The sequence below is a fragment of the Heloderma suspectum genome, chromosome 4 (genome assembly GCF_057233095.1).
Source record: "Heloderma suspectum isolate Gila_16-S chromosome 4, 16-S_ref, whole genome shotgun sequence".
Taxonomy (NCBI): Eukaryota; Metazoa; Chordata; class Lepidosauria; order Squamata; family Helodermatidae; genus Heloderma; species Heloderma suspectum.
Genome location: NC_139461.1, coordinates 252,681,378 through 252,697,990, shown reverse-complemented (window position 1 = coordinate 252,697,990; position 16,613 = coordinate 252,681,378). Strand labels below are relative to the sequence as shown.

The 16,613-nt window shown below is 40.8% G+C and overlaps 1 protein-coding gene and 1 long non-coding RNA gene across 3 annotated transcripts; one reads left to right on the top strand and one right to left on the bottom strand.

Moving 5' to 3' along the window:
* Positions 1 to 1,742: 1,742 nt before the first annotated feature.
* On the top strand, positions 1,743 to 15,873 carry IL10 (interleukin 10). Of its 2 annotated transcripts, XM_084848341.1 has the most exons (7): positions 1,743 to 1,785; positions 3,996 to 4,095; positions 5,645 to 5,831; positions 6,708 to 6,770; positions 8,216 to 8,365; positions 11,716 to 11,781; positions 13,884 to 15,873. In XM_084848341.1, the coding sequence occupies exons 3-7, from the start codon at positions 5,673 to 5,675 to the stop codon at positions 13,974 to 13,976; spliced, it is 531 nt and encodes a 176-aa protein (XP_084704467.1). In that variant the 5' UTR covers positions 1,743 to 1,785; positions 3,996 to 4,095; positions 5,645 to 5,672; the 3' UTR covers positions 13,977 to 15,873. The 2 variants fall into 2 exon arrangements, with proteins under 2 accessions (XP_084704467.1, XP_084704468.1); XM_084848342.1 differs by lacking the exon at positions 3,996 to 4,095 and having other exon boundaries at positions 1,750 to 1,785.
* Positions 10,659 to 16,297, bottom strand: LOC146348521 (uncharacterized). The gene is made up of 3 exons (XR_014790658.1): positions 16,056 to 16,297; positions 14,915 to 15,035; positions 10,659 to 11,729 (listed from the first exon to the last, which is right to left on the bottom strand). It is a non-coding gene; the product is annotated as an uncharacterized LOC146348521 (long non-coding RNA).
* Between the last annotated feature and the right edge of the window lie 316 nt (positions 16,298 to 16,613).

Genomic DNA, 16,613 nt, shown 5'->3' with positions numbered 1-16,613 from the left:
CAAAAAGCGTACAAAAATGACAGATTTACATAAAATGTACATATGCTAATTTATATACAAAGAAAGTACGGAAATGATTGCTATACTTTACATAATGTGAGGTAGTGCTTACAGTGCAGGATTGAGCCTAGGGAGACCCGGGTTCTAGTCCCCACTTGGCCATGAAGCTCATTGGATGACTTTGGGCCAGTCACTCTTATCTTAGCCTACCTCACAGGGTTGTAGTGAGGATAACATGGAGAGGAGGAGGATCATGTACACCACCTTGGGCTCCTTGAAGGAAAAAAGGTGGAATATAAATGTACCAAACAAACAGAAAACACAGTACATCTCACCTTAATGGTGACCTGTGTGCCTGATCAGTCTGCTGGTCAAGTGCTCATTGTCAATGGGAAACTGCAAGGCCCTTGCTCTCCCCTTCGTATGGTTCTTTAGCTTTAAACCGGACTTGGACGAGACAGATCTTCAAGCAGAAGATGCCTTGAAACAGAGAACTGCCCTCTGTAAAGAAGGATGCGTGGCCGCCCACTGACAGACACCTAAGAGGGAGAGTGTTTCTGTGTACAGAGGACCCAAAGACATATTGAGCTCCCTAGAAGTCCTAGTAATATACTCCCCACCACCACCATATGCCATAATCATGGCATCACTAGTACAGAAATTAAAATTCCCCTGTACCTGCTTAACTTTGGCTCTTAAAAGCTGGTCCAAAGCACAGCACTTCCAGAAGATATTTAGGCTTAGACTTTGACAAGTGGGATGTGCAACAAAATATTGCAGTGTGAAATGTTCAGTGTTCCAGCCAGCCATGCTCTCTTCCAAGATATTCCATTCCATTCCCCTCCCCCACGTTTTCCATTTCTCTCCCAACAGTCACTCAACATTCTTAAGCCATTCAGCATGCTCAGTCCCCCACTGAGATATTTTTTGGAATTTTGTTGTTGTTGTTGCCTTGGGGTTTTTTCACCTAAATATTTTTTCCATGGGTACTTCTGCAAACCATGGGCTTTCCAGTATGTTATAGCTTCCTGTTGTTTCCCATTGACCCTTTGTGGCTACCATCCTGTTGCCACTCACCAGCTAAGCTAGCTATTAGAGGGACTGATGAATCTACAGCAAGGATAGGCTGATTTCAGACTTGCATGTTCTGCTTTCATTTTTTAAAAAATAGAACCCCAAGGTCTACTGATGTGATTTAAATTGTGTGCATATTTTGGTAGTGTTTTGAAAATGGCACTGGTTATCCATTTGTTTCTGAACACAATTTAAAGTGATTTTTTTTACTCATAAAGCTCTAAATGGTCTGGGACTGGGTTATCTGAAGCATGGCCTGTTTTTATACAAACTTCACCTGAGTATTAAGATCTATATCAGAGGGCCCACTCTTAAGTAGCTGCAGCATCTGAAGTGAGGTGGTGGCAATCAGGAACAGGGCCTTTTCTGTAGTGATGACCCATCTGAATAACTCCCCCTCCTTATCAATTCACCTGGTGCTCATTCAGATGGCTTTTGGTTGCCAGATGAAAACTATTTAATATTAGCAGGCACTATAATAATGGGCTTTCATTAATGGTTTGTTTGTTTATTGCTGCTGCTGCAATTGGCTTGGAGTTCTTGGGTTGTATCCAGTGGTGTCCTTCCACAAGCAGAACAGACACCACTGGTGGATTGAATTTCCCTGAACCCACCCATTGCCCCCCCAATCTGCTCCAGAGGGTTGGACGATCCTCTGGAGCAGATTTGGGGGATGAGTGGGGGGGGGGTACAAAGAGGATGAGAGCAAGGGTAAGTCCTGTTGCATGAATCTGTTTGCAAAGTATGATTTAACTCATCGTTTTTATATGAATTTACCAGTGGGTTAAATAGTGACTATTTTATTCTTTTAAATAACCATTGTAAATCACCTAGAAGGCTATGGTTGAAATGCAGGGTAGAAATAATTTAAGTTAATAAATGAATGCATAACACCACAATCCTATGCATACCTACTCAATACTAAGTCCCACTGAGTTCAGTAAGACTTATTCCAAGGTAAGTTGGTAACAGGATTTGCAGCCTAAAGCAAGAGTGCGTTTTCAGGTTCTCTTAACACTCAAGGCATAACTAATCTGTGCTGCGTATGCATTCTTACTTACTAGCATAAGAAATATGTTGCAGAATCAGGCCAAGGTCCCCACAGTCTTTGCAAAAATCCTAGGAAACCCTGGTATTAGATAGTCCACCAGAAAATGGCCAGTAGTCCACCCTGGGTTGGCCATTTTGCTCACCAGTGATTAGAGAGACTTCTATACCTGTGGGGCCACCCAAAATGCCTATCTAGGTGCACTGTTGTTCTACCATTGCACAGTGATGGTGCAGCCAAGGAGACACTGCTGATTGCTCTCAAATGTTGTGATGGAACAAGAAGACAGTCTTCTGAGATATGAAGGGCCCAAGCTGTTAAAATCTTTAAAGCTCAGGGGTGCACAAGCTTTTACAGATTAGGAGAGACATTGTGACCTGTTGGGGGCTGCATGCCAAAAGGGAGCATGTCCAGAGCCAAAAGAAGGCATGTCCAATTAAATTTAATTTGCTTTACTTTATTTTACTTCGTTCCAATTTAATTTATAAAATTTATTTTAACATTGCTTTCCCTCAAACACCATGCCCGCCAATTCTCCAATTTAAATTTTAATTTAAGTTATTTCAGTTCATTCCAATTAAATGTATTAAATTCCTTTCTACATTTTAACACTGCTTTCCCTCAGACACCATCCCTTCACCTCAACCAGTCCTTCCTTTTTCATTTATTTCTGAAGAACTCACTCTTGTCGGTTTTCTGTCAGCAGCAACAGCACTCCAAGGGTCATAAAGGTGTCCGACAGCAGCTGCTAGAGCACCTCCTTGAAGACACTGTGACCTCCAGTGTTGGTTCTTCCCAAAGTGGAAAGCTGTGACATTGAGTACTAGTGACTGGCAATGGGTAATGGGAAAGGTGGCGAGTGGCAGCGCGGGGGGTGGGGGGATGTCGATGGCAAGGGAAGCATGAGAGAGGGACAACAGGTGGCTGCAGGACAGGGAAGAAATTGGACAAAATCAGCAGTAAATTCAGTGAGGGGTCATGGGGGCCCAAATAGCACCTGGGGAGGTGGCTACGTGCAGGCTGTGAGTTGTGCACCCCTCTTATAGTCAGTAAGACTATACCATCTTAAATGGTAAGTAATGGGAAAACAGTGTCAATACTGGACCACCAGTGCATTACAATGATGATAGTGGCAGTAATAATATCCCAGTTGCTGCTTTGATCCTTCTGCCTGGTATAAAATATAAGTATATAGCCTGATTCCGTTTTCCTGACCCATGTCTTTCCCCCCCTATCGCTTCTTCCTTGCACAGCAGTGCACCAAGGCAAGCGAATAGCCACACAGTTCCCATAAGAGACTTTCAAAAGGCCATTCTAGGAGTATGATAGAGAAGCACATCCTAAGAGACAATCTGGTGAACCCAGTGTACTGCTGTAAGTGCAGACCTCATGAAAAAGAACTTCCATTTCAATTCTGGCATCTGGGAAGGAAGAAAAGCTGAAGGGAACATGCACTGTAAGCAAAGCAAAACTGTGCCTAAATATAATTGGAACCAAGTAAATATCTGATTCTAGATCATTCAGCATGCCTACAAAACTCTAGATGAATATGAAATGCAAAGAAGCAAGATTTCCCCACCCCAGAAATGCCCAGAGAAAAGGTTAGGACACACAAATGTAAGAACATAAGAATTGCCTTACTAGATCAAATTAATCCAGCAGAGACCACACAGATGCCTCTGGAAGCTCACAAGCAGGGCCTGGAGGTAACAGCTGTCCCCTCTCATGTGTTCCCAGCAGCTATTATTCAGAGGTGCATCTGCCTCTGTATATAGGGGGTGCCATTTAGCTATCCTGACCCAGATCTATTGACAAAGCACAACAATTTGTTCTTGTCCATAGCATTTGTTCTCATCTGCACCATTTGTTCCAGACATAATATTTGCAATAATGCCAGTGGGAGTTTCCCCTGACCATCCAAAGTGCATATTGACATCAACAGAGTGCTGTCTCTCCACAGTCCAGTGATTATGGTATTTATTTATTTATCTTATTTATCTCAGCATTCCTAGGCCACCTTTTAGGACAAAGTCTTCCCAAGGCGGTTTACATAAAAACAACTACAAAACACAAATATCACATTTCAGTAAAAAAAAAAAACACCAACCAACACCCCCCCCCCCGTCCTTTAAAACAGCAGTCTAAAACAATACACTGGCCAGCAGAAGACCATGAGAAATTTAACTAAAGCAAATCAAAACCAATTTCAAATCAGCTGCACTATATATCTTTGAAGAGAAAGCCACCCCGAATAAATGGGTTTTCAAAACCCATTTAAAAGCCTGTACTGATGGGGCCAAATGCATATCACTTGGGAAGAAACTCCATAACTGTGGGGCCACCCCATGAATGGCCTATCTCTTGTGCCTGCCAGTCTGATCGATCTTACAGGTGGGCCTATGAACAGGACCTCCAACAGATGAAGATAGTCCTTCATATAACTATATGGTTTTAATGGTCAGAACCAACACTTTAACTGGTCCCAGAAATGCACCAGCACAATATTGGTCTCACTTGTTCCAGTTGCCCAGCCCCTACTAACATCTGGGCAGCCACATTTTGCACCAGTTGAAGTTTCCAAATCCTCTTTAAAGGCAGCATCCACATACAGTGCATTACAATTGTTTAGCCTGGAGTCTAGCAGTATAAATACAAGTATATTTAGAAGTATATTTAGGTTGCAAACTTGTGCAAGCATACATCTAAATACACATGCATCTGTAGAGTTCATCAAAGTATATAATATTTCTAAAGGCATACACAGATTAAATTAATTATATGTCTATGTGGTACAAAAAGTTCTAAGAAACAGCAAGGAACAGAACATTGCAGTTTTCAGCAATACAGAAAAATAAATTTCTTGGGAAACTGCTGGAACTTCAAACTGACAAGAATAATAGATATACTACTGAAATAGATGATAAGTTGAGTTATTTATCCAGGAAGATTAAAAGTTAGGCAAGACACATTTAATTGCTTTACAATTTATTTCCTTGTAACACAATTTTTGCCCAATTAGAGCTTTATTTTCATTGATTTGTATTTGGGAATTTTATGTTGGGGAAAATGTTTGCGTTTTCCAGAGACTACACATACAAAATATGAAATCTATTTGCCTACCACTAGCATTAGGTTTGCAGAGATTTAAGCAATGGAAAGCCATTGTCTCTCTTTACAATAAAGCTAAAGGAACAAAATACCGTGATAATGGAAAAGCACCTTTTGGGGTTTCCATCATAGCTAATAGAACACAAGTGTTCCCTTTTTACCACATCCAAACTTACAAGAACTAAACGTGAAAAAGAGAGGGGGGGGAGAGAGAGAGGTAATTCTACTTCTATAAGCAGTTTTAAAGGGAGCAGACCCAATTCACCAAAAAAAAAAAAAAAACCCTGAGAGGAAGAGGTTGACCTTTGAAAATATCCCCTGCAAAAGAGGAAGGAAACTGGAGTATAAAATCAGGGGCCAATCAAGGTGATGGGCAGGGAGATCTGACTTTTTTTTGCCTCTTGCAAAATCAAGCTGGACCACAGAGGAACTCTCTGAAGACATGAACCCTCTCGTAGCATTTACTATGCTCTTCCTGGTGTTCAACCTCAAGAATGCACATTCCCAGCTCACTGAAAGCAGCTGTAGACATTTTGCAGACAACCTACCTCGCAGGCTCCGAGAGTTAAGGGTCATTTTTAATAAGATTAAAGATTATTTTGTGAGTATGACCATCTTTTCTTCTTCTAGTACCTTCTTTTGCATCCAGGATTTAGGAAGAGTGAAAGAAGAAAAGCCTATGCTGCTTTGTGCAGCAATTTAAAAGACAGGGCAGTCTGCTATCTGCTGATAGCTATAAGAAGTTTTGGACACAAACCACCAAAACATTCTGTGCAAGACCCAGTAAAATGAGTGGAGGATGAACAACTGTTTGGTTGACTATGCCCTTTGTCTCAATAATGAAATTATGTGCATTGCTATGATTGCTTTCCAGCTACAATTAACAGCAAATTAAGCAGCTGGTGAATAGGTGGGGTGGGGGGATACTTCTTAGGAACCAAAACATTTATGAGAAGATTAGAATAATATATATTTATGTTCTTCTAAGTTGCAAGGAATGAACAAAGTTTGTAGAAATCAACATCCACATGTAAAGGCTGATAGTCACAGATGAACATGATGAATAGCTGAAAGTAGATATCTACTTCCCCACTTTTTAGACATGTATGAGTGAAGGCTTATACTTAAATGATAGTTGCTTTCTCTTGTATTTTTCAGAGTTTTTGGATACCCATGTATCCTAAATATGTACATTTCAACATCAACCAAATTTTGGGCATTCACTGTAACATAGGTACAACCTGTGCAATTAGAAGCTTGTAGCAACAATGTTAGTCACAGCAATTATCTACCAGTGAATGCAGTGGGGAGGTCTGTCAGATAAGAAGTTGTCTCAAATCCAGGAGCTTAGAGGTAGAAGACAATGTTCTACCCTCTTTTCTGATAAGTGAAAGCAGCATTTTTGACTAAGTGAAAATCTGTACTCAAGCTTCCCTGGGTTAATAAAACTGTCTTCTCTGTCTGCGTGCTTTTACAGCAAACCAGAGATGATGAGCTAGACATCATGTTGTTAAAAGAGGATTTGCTGGAAGATTTCAAGGTGAGGTTTCAATTGTCTTCAATACATGCATTGGAAATAAGACTATGTTGATCTCAGGTTTCATGGAATGGTGCTTGTAAGATCATTATTTTTGCATGTCAAATGTCAGGCAGGAAGATCTTTCTTATTTATGTCAGCTTTCTTATTTATGTCAGGTGAGTCCAGAGAACTAGAAGGCATTGTTCTTGCTTTCATTTGCATTGTATTTATTCGTATTTTGAAGCCTATTGTAGCTTGGTCCTAAATATGGTGACCCATTGGTCTCAGCTCCACATATTTATGGAATGGGGGGGGGGGCTGTGGCAATCCTGACAGTCACAATGACTGTATAATTGTTTAGGTTAGAAGACTAATCTAGAAAAGCAGAATTCACTCTATATTTCTCTGATAAGCAAGGCTGAACATATCCAAGAAAGTATTTCCCTTTTAAAAGCATTGGGGTTCCAAAGGCTTAGCTCATTTCATACATGGTGTGGTCTGATGGACACACAATAGAAGCCAGAAATAGTTAACAGGAATGGCCAAGGACCACCATAACTTACTGGAGAATGCATTCTCCCCTTGAATGTCTCTCTTTTTTAAGACAAAAAGACAAGGTGGTGGTGCTTCATATGCCTTGTCCTTGGGAAGTTTGAGCCATAGCGATCAGGGGTAAAATCCAACATAAGCCCTACTTAGAGTAGAGCCATTGAAAGGCATGATTTCAATTAGTCAAGACTAATGTAAATCCCATTCATTTCATTGAGTCTACTCTATGTAGGACTTATGTTGGATTTACCCCAAAGTAGGGCTTTTGCAGCAGTGTTATGATTTTAGGAATAATTGAACTTTTTATGATTTTATGATTAGTTTAGATGGATTAAGAGTTTTTATTTTTGTTGTTGTACCCTGCGCCTGAGTATTGGTAACAATGGAAAAGACATATAAAACTTAAATGCATACATACATATAAATAGGCTTCCAACATCGATCGACTATGGGTTGTATCCAATGCTGTCTGGAAGACATCCACCAGCAGAATGTGGAGAGTGAAATTTTTATCAATCTCCCTTTCCTGCTGCAGCCCAGTGTGCACCCCCCACCCCCAAATCTGCTATGGAAGATCCTAAACCAGAAGGGAGGAGGAGGAATTGCTGAAAATTGCCACCTTGCAGTTCTGCTGGTGGACATCTTCATCAGTGGAGAGGCCACTATTTCGTGTAAACCACTGGAGCCACAGGCACTTTTTTGCATCAGTTTCCAAGTCTGTAAAAGGGGGTGGGGAAGATATACTCCTTCCTACTTACCGAGCAGAACAAGGAAACCATGAAGTAAGAACAAACTCTTTAAACATCTACAGAATAGTCATAATTACCTAATAATCCACAAAACAAAAGTCAACAGAGCCGGCTTATTCCTAGAAGTTCTTATTTGTGGCATTTTATCATTACTGCTGTTCTCTTTAGGGGTACTTCGGCTGCCAGTCCGTGGCAGAAATGATCCAGTTTTACCTGGAGGAAGTTTTGCCAAATGTGACCACTGGCAATAGTGTTGAAAAAGATGTAGGCTTTCTTGGAAATACGCTGCTGGACCTGCGACAGACAATCAAGCGCTGTGTAAGTACTTGCTTTTCTTTTCCTAGGACACTTGCTGACACTCTTGCCATGATGGCTTATAAACGCCAGGGCAAAATCCCCGCAGTATTGCCATATCCTGCTGCTGCTGCTTAGTGTATGATGAGGACTCTCCATTTGAAAAGCAGAATTGCCCCAGAGTAGTAAAATATGGCATCCAGCAGTGCTGAGACCCTAGAAACAAACAGTAGTACTGTTATACAAAGTTATCATTCTATAGAATGAACAGTCTTCTACAAGATCAAATACCTTTTGGAAAGAGAAGGAAAGCAGGTGCAGAAGGCAGTGCTTTATTACTTGGCTTCTTTACTCCACATTGTGACTTCAAACATAACCATGCAATAGTTTCCACTTCTAGTTTGCAAATCAACCACATGCAGAAGTGTTGGGATGACAGCAAATACTCTACAGATTTTATAAGTGCAGGGATAAACAAGATTCAGCACTGAGTGTATTCTGGGGCGCGCGCACACACACAACCAAATCTTTTGCACCAAGTTAATCCAGATTTTGTGCCAGGAAAGGCTGAATCGCTGATACATCTAAATTATGTACATTAGGCATACTATAGGCATACAATGTGCATAATGCTGCTTCTGGTATTTCAGCAGTTTTACTCAGAGCATTGAAACTGCCAAAAACTGGAAATCCATCTCAGCCTGTCCTATGCCTTCTGAGATTTCACTGGGCATTCCTTACACACTTTTAAGCTGATCTTCACAACCTTCAGGTTTAGAAATCTACTTTTTTTAAGGAACCTGAGATTTTCTCTGTGCTTAATTCTACATCCAGCAATCATTTACACGTGTGCGCGTGCGCACACACACACACACACTTGCGCATAGCTGTATTCATTAAGTGGCAAAGTTCTATAGCTGCTTCAAGGTTGCCCTGTCTGCGATGGTGGTGAACCTATAGGCAGATTCATAAAGCAGAAAGATTAAGACAGGGGCTATGCAGAGCGAGAGCTGGAAAAAGTTACTGTTTTATCAGCAGCAGAGCCTGTGGAATAAATATTCTACATTAGATGTCTCCCTTAATAAACTTGATGTAAAATCCTTACCTAATAGCAGCTGCTTCTACAGGCTGTGAAGACAGAACTTCAGCTGGCAGAGCTGTTCAGCCCCACATCCCAAAATTGCTTTGCTGTGGTATCCTCTTCACAGTGTCATCTTGTCACAGTATGACTCAGAGAGAAAGCATGCAAGGCCATAATGAAAACACTTGTGCCTAGCAAACTAGCTGGAAACACTTCTCTCTAACCTCTGATTTAGCACTAAGGGATATTAATCAACTTATTCATTAGAGTAAGTTGAACCTTTTCCAGGGAGGAAACTGCAGAGAAGGACATGTGCACTGGAAGCAAAGCAGAAGTCCCCCCCCCCCGTCTAATATTGACCATAGTGTTGCTGGACTTCGCAAAAAGAAAGAAATTTGAATATAATTTGATAAGCAATGGTTTAAAATAAAAAAAACAGGAGAAAGAAAGCAAGATTGTGCAGCTTACAGTCGTGGTTTAAAGTGTGAGCTATGAGCAAGGAAGTATTTCTTTCAAATCTCTTCTCAGCCTTGAATTCACTTGGCAGACTTAGGTAGACCACTGTTCTCTCAGGCTCAGCCCGTCATTTGCAATGTGGGGATTTGTAAAGGACTGTCTCCTTCATTATGAACTGCCTGCTTATTAAGATCTAACAGAGGGTGTCTCGTCTGCTGCCATCTATAGCTGACGTTTGGCAGAAAGTAACGCAGGAAAGAGCCTTTCTGCACCTAGATTATGTAACTCCCTACAAAGCAAGGTCACTCTTGCTTCCTCTTTGGCCTCTGGGTAAAGACTTTTTGTTTCCGGCAAGCTTTTGGCCTGCTGAGTTAGTGCTGACCCATTAACAATGCCTTTGGGTGTTTTAGCTGCTATCCTTTTAAATTGCTATATTAATATTTAATTTAGGGATTACGAGAATGTGGATTCCACTCATAAAACACTCAGACAAGCCCTGTTCACAACCCCAAATGCAAATGCAAACATCCGGCACATATTCAGACAAAATGTTCACACATTTCCGAACTTGCAAGGCTGTTCAAAAAATGCACTTTTTCATTCTTTGCTAAATGGCGAACAGTGCACATTTGAGTGCACACTTTTTTTCCTGATTGAAAATGTACATTTTTCTTGAGCAAGGGGGGAAAAAACCCGCTTGTGATTGGGAGTGCACATGAGGTGAACCAAACTCTGACGAAAAATTCGGAGAACCTTAATAATCTCAAAGGTTGTATGTTTGTCCATCCCTATTTTATTGTATTATGGTTTGAATACATTGTGAGCTACTTTGAGCTTTGAAAAACAGAAAGGCATTTATTAACATGCTTTTAATACATAAACAGACAATACAGCCTTGCTTTACAAAGCACTTGAAAGTACTGTTGATATAATGCCAGGGCCTTCCTCCCATGTACAGAAGCCAATCAGATTGGTTGTTGAATCTTACTTCAATGCGGGCAATGGGACAGCATCCTGCACTGCACTTGAGGGTAGTAGGCTAGCTTAGAGGGCACAGAGCGGACCATGTGGCACACCCAGCTCTGTCCTCCCAATACCTCACCAATGCTCCCTGCCCCCACCCCACTGGAATCTGCTGCCTCACTTTGACTAACGGCAAGGCTGGGCCTGCATAATACACATGAAGCACTTTGAAAACTTGAAACATGTGAAACAACTGAATGAAGAGAAGGAGTGCTCCTAATAATTTATTAATAACCGTTTGGATGTTTACTAATCCATTTGCCAGATCGTACAATATCACACTTACACAGAAGAATCCCAAATGAAAATGGTTAGTGAAAATGGCTGTTGTTTGAATTCGCTTCCTGTGCCATGAAACTCCAGATAAGAGTTGCTTTGAAATAATTAGCATTCCTAGTCTATGTCATATCACCTCAGATAAGTTTGTCATCTGCAGTCCCAGAGACAGCACATGCTGCTTTAAGAGCTCCACAGGAATGGTGACCCATTTAATGCTCCATGATGAATTCTCCAGCACTTATTCTAGGTGTATAGAGGGCCACACTAGCAGCACCCAGAAATATAAGAGGCAAAACCAAGAGGTGCGGAAGATATTTGCATGGACATTGCCAAACTGAATCCCAATGTGCTTGGGAAAACAAGATCCAATGGGAGTTCTTCACTGATCACCTGTATCATCCACATTCACATACGCTGATTTCATTGGTGGATCTCCCTTGGTAAATTGGGGCTATGCGTGTTAGAGCTTGCAGGGCTTTGGCGATGAATCAGAACAAAGTCACTGTATTCATATCTTTGTGCTTCCTCTTTGCAGCATAGGTTCTTCATCTGTGAAAAGAAGAGCAAAACAATAATGAACATCAAAGAAACCTATCAAAAGGTAAGTTCCTGGCACTCACATGCTAAACCTTCTTCACAACTCTATGGTACTGAAAATAATTTTTGCCACTGCCTTTGAGAGGCTTTGCACATCATGTGGAAAACAGGGAGTGTTGGTGAGTCATGCTTCCCCTGTCCATGCTTCTGGGGTAATGTGCATATTGGAGGCCTGATTCACAAACTGCTCATGCATCCTTCCTGTGTCAAGTGTTTCCACTTAGCATGCGCAGCCATCCTTAGATGGGATCCTTCAGAAGATCTCAATGGCTTGCAGGATTTTAAACAAGTCTGACCTGTGAAAAGTGGGAGACAGCTGCATTTCCAGGCCACCATCAAGTGGAGGTCAAGGAAAGGAAGGGGGCTCACTTCACACAGAGCAGGCAATGCAATACTGCATCTGCATAGAGGCTTCTCACCGTCAATCCAGGAACGCAGCATGCACCCCTGCACAGGTTGCCACTGGTTACAGTTAAACCACACATGCAGACCAGTCATATGTGGTGCTTAAATTCTTCATGATGTTTCCCAGGTCTGTCAGTCAAATTGAAAATACTACACTGCTGGAATGAACATTCATTTTAAAAGGACCCTTTCATTATCTGTACCATACATCTTCTGTACTTTTACAAATGATGGGTTTTAGAATAAGTGTCTTCATTTATGCAGATGTAAGTCCCAATGTGTTCAGCAGGATTCACCTTCTAGTATGCGAAGATTGCATCTTAAGGCCAATTCACCTGGTACTCAAGGAGCTTTAGAGCTACTTCCACCTGGCTATAGCTCACACTGCCCCAGTAATGTCTGTAAAGAACAACCATGCGAATGGCTTGATTCATGTGGAGCCTTCCTTACACCAGCAATTTGTGTTCAATATCCCAAAAGATGCACTCAGAAGCCCTTAAAAACCCAGTGATTTTTCATCTATTTTTTTCAATTTGAATGCCCTCTTCAAGTTTATTTGTTTCGCTGCAGAGGATTTTTTGTGGTTGAAAAATTTCTCATTTTTTCCCTTTCTTTAAACCAAAACAAGATAAAGACTGGGAAAGGATGGTTAACAAGATCAGCCTCTGATTATCTTCTCTCTGTCCTATCAGCCAGGACAGCTAGGCTGGTGAGGATGAGGGAGAGGGCCTTCTCTGTGGTGGACCCCACTCTGTGGAACCCCCTCCCTAGAGAACTCTGCCATGCCCCCTCTTTAATGAGCTTCCGCCATGCATTGAAAACTTGGTTGTTCGGGCAGGCATTTAGAGTGGGTTAGGGTATTTTTAGAACATGATGTTTTAATGCTTAATTTTACTGTTTTTGATTCTTGTATTGTTGTACATCACCAGTGGTTGGGTGACAGGCCAGATGGGCGATTAAGAAATCAAATCAAATAAATAAATTGGCAACAGCAGAAACATGTGTATGGGTAAACATTCCATAGAAAGCGACTGATGTTCTTGATCCACCAGACTCAGTCTTGCTCCCTTTGCTTGTCCCTCCTTCTTGCCCTTTTGTTGTTCAGTCGTGTCCGACTCTTCGTGACCCCATGGACCATAGCACGCCAGGCCTTCCTGTCCGGCGCACTCTCCCGGAGTGTGCTCAGGTTCATATTCATTGCATCGGTGATGCTATCTAGCCATCTCATCCTCTGCCGTCCCCTTCTCCTTTTGCCTTCAGTCTTTCCCAGCATCAGGGTCTTTTCCAGAGAGTTTTCTCTTTGCATTAGGTGGCCAAAATATTTGAGCTTCAGCTTCAGTATCTGTCCTTCCAATGAGCACTCAGGGTTGATTTCCTTTAGAATGGACTGATTTGACCTCCTTGCACTCGTAAGAGTCTTCTCCAGCACCACAGTTCGAAAGCATCAATTCTTCAGCGCTCAGCCTTCCTTATAGTCCAGCTCTCACAGCCTTCTTGCCCTGTGTCACCTCAATTCTTGTCAACAGTATGCAACATTTTTTCACATGCCAAATCCTCAAAAGCAGAATAAACATGATAAATAATATAGGCCTATTAAAGCAAGGGTAGCCATGTTGGAATATAGACCTATTTCTTTGCAATAATTATTATTATTACTGCAGCATATCACTATAAGTAATTCTTCCCCCTATTCCTCCTCAGCTGCAAGTCAAAGGCATCTACAAAGCAATGGGAGAGTTCGACATTTTCATTAACTACCTTGAAGAATATCTTACAATGAAGATGACAAAATGAAACTATGTGTTTTTCACAACTGGAAAATTGTTACTTTTATAATGTAGGCTCCTGATGGAAAACAGTGTTATATTTTGCAAAAAAAAAATGTTACAGAAAATCAGTAATAACGCATAATACTGTGTGTATGTTTTTAACTTAAACAATTATTTATTAATTCAGATACCTCAGTTTTTGCCAATACTGTACACTTTGTCAAAATGAGAGGCTGGTTACGTAATTTATTGATTGATATTTTTACACAGAGTATTACTTTCCTTTTATTTTCCTCTTAGCTTAGGGATGCTCAAAGTTGCTTTGTTCCAGGAAATCCTTTTTAAGAAGCAATCAATAGCTTCTGAGGTGTATCTGTATTATGTTTGAGTCAGTATTTTTGGATTTAAATCTGAGCCCTGTGATCCAAAGGCTAGATCCAATTTGTTCATTTAAGCATGTGAGTTGTCTGTTGGCGAACGATATGCAAAAATGTGAGTATGCTGACATTTCCATGAGATTTTATTCAGTTTTGTCTGTGCACTGACAGAAGGCTCTTTGATCCAAAGGAGGTTCTTGTCAGTGGAATGGGGTGGGAGGCAAATTTCACTTATTCCCCCCCACCAACTGCTCCAGAGGGTTGTTGGACTCTTCAGAACAGCATTGGATATTACGAAGGGGGCTGCAGGATGGAGAGGGGAAATCAGCAAAAGTTGGGTTCCTCCCCATTCTGCTGACAAATCTTTGATCTAGCAAAGGCTGGATCTTCCATCAGTGAAGGGGTGCCATTGGATGTAACCAATGGTACATTCTTTGGTCAGACATTAAGAATTGTTAGTTCAGACTACAACCAGCAGGCTATTGGTTAAGGCTGGTTAGGGCTGAAAGAGGTCCACCAACAGGCTGTTGGTTTGGCTTTAAAAAGCTCCACTAGTTCTTGGTGCATATCTAAGCACAATTCTTACCTTTAGAGCCCTTCATGGTTGAGATTCGGGTACCAATCTTCTCCCACATCCTCCTCCCCATGCACTGCTTTGGTTGCTCTCTTCCAGCAGTCTTCATTATTTGAGGTGAGGTGGGTAGCAACTGGAAAGAAGGCTTTATTAGTTGAGGGCACCCCATTTGTGAAAGTTTCTCCTCAGGTAAATTCATCTAGTGTCTATATTGTTAAAGTCTGTGCACTGGGCAAATACCTCATTATTCTTCTAGGCTTTTTTTTAAATCATTGATGAATTTTTTATTTTTGCTGGGTTACTTTTAATGCAGCATTTAATTGTTGTATCAGAGTTTATGTTGTTTGTATTATACTTTTGCCAGTTTTGTAAACTGACCTGAAATGTTTTTTTAATGGAAGGGCGTATAAAAATCTTATGAATAAATACATAAGTTGCTCGAGACAATGGACAAATATGAAATGAAATATTTTACAATTCAAGGTCATGGGCATGGCTCATGGTAAAATTAGATGCAAGCATTTGCAAGCATTAATGAATAGTTCCTTGCTGGATGTAGCTCCTACTTCACCACCACCAGTACCACACATGAATCAAGTCACCATACATTTATGCATTTGTTGTGGATCTAGGGTTATAGTCACTTCAAATAATCATAACAGCCTCAGTTCTTCTTTTTTTAAGGAATGAAACATTTCTCCTGCATCAGAATAACTTAGATGAATAGATGAGTAGACGTATCTCAGTCTAACCAAAGGATCTCCTTTTTCTTGAAATAATTATCATGTAGATATGCAAGGAAATGTGGAGGGTTTTGTTTACGTCCAACACATTCTGAAGTCATTAGTAAATGCTGTAATAGATACCACCAAAAAACCCCTCAGCTGCTGACTCACATTAAATTTAAATTTCCTGTTTTGTGCTATGGTGGGGAAGTATAAATAAAATACTTAGAATAAAATACTTACCTTATAAGAGATTTGCCAAATTGCCATAGTCCATCTGTGACTTGACTTATAGAAGAACTTAATGTTTCATTGTACAAATTAAATGCAGCAGATGCAATACACAGTAGCTGAAAAGATCAACCTTGGAGTCACCCTGTTAACATGAAATCCATTTTATTTAGCTTCATGCATCATATTAAACTCACCAACTACAGAGTGCGATATTGTCAGGATATCTTGCTGACTGGACAGGAAGTGCAGGGTGTTACAGCAAAGGATAAGATGAAGTGGTAATAAGTACATCAGTGTACACAGTTCCCAGTACATCGGTGTACACATCAAACTCACGTCTCTTTCAAAAGCCAAAAGAGTAGCATTAAGGATGTCTACCTCTGTGGTGATTGTACTGCTGTTCCGTGCTTTGTAAAAGTCAGATTTTCTGAGGTCTAAAAAATATGGAAGCAACATGGGGAGAACACAGCAGGGCACTGATTTAGTAATGTCATCATGTGATACCCAGTAAAGAGTGAGTGAGCAAAGTGTGGCAATTCCACAGTAAACACTTCATTTGGAAGCACCCTTAGGAAACAAAATAGCACAGAGGAAACTGAGTTGTTATTCAAAGGGTCATATCCAATGTTAGTCTAACTTAAGCCCCATTCATTACAATAGGTCTTCTAGGACTAACATTAGATACAACCCTTTGTACTTTCATCTGTGCAAGGGTGGGGTATAGGCTAATTATATTATTAATTATCATTATT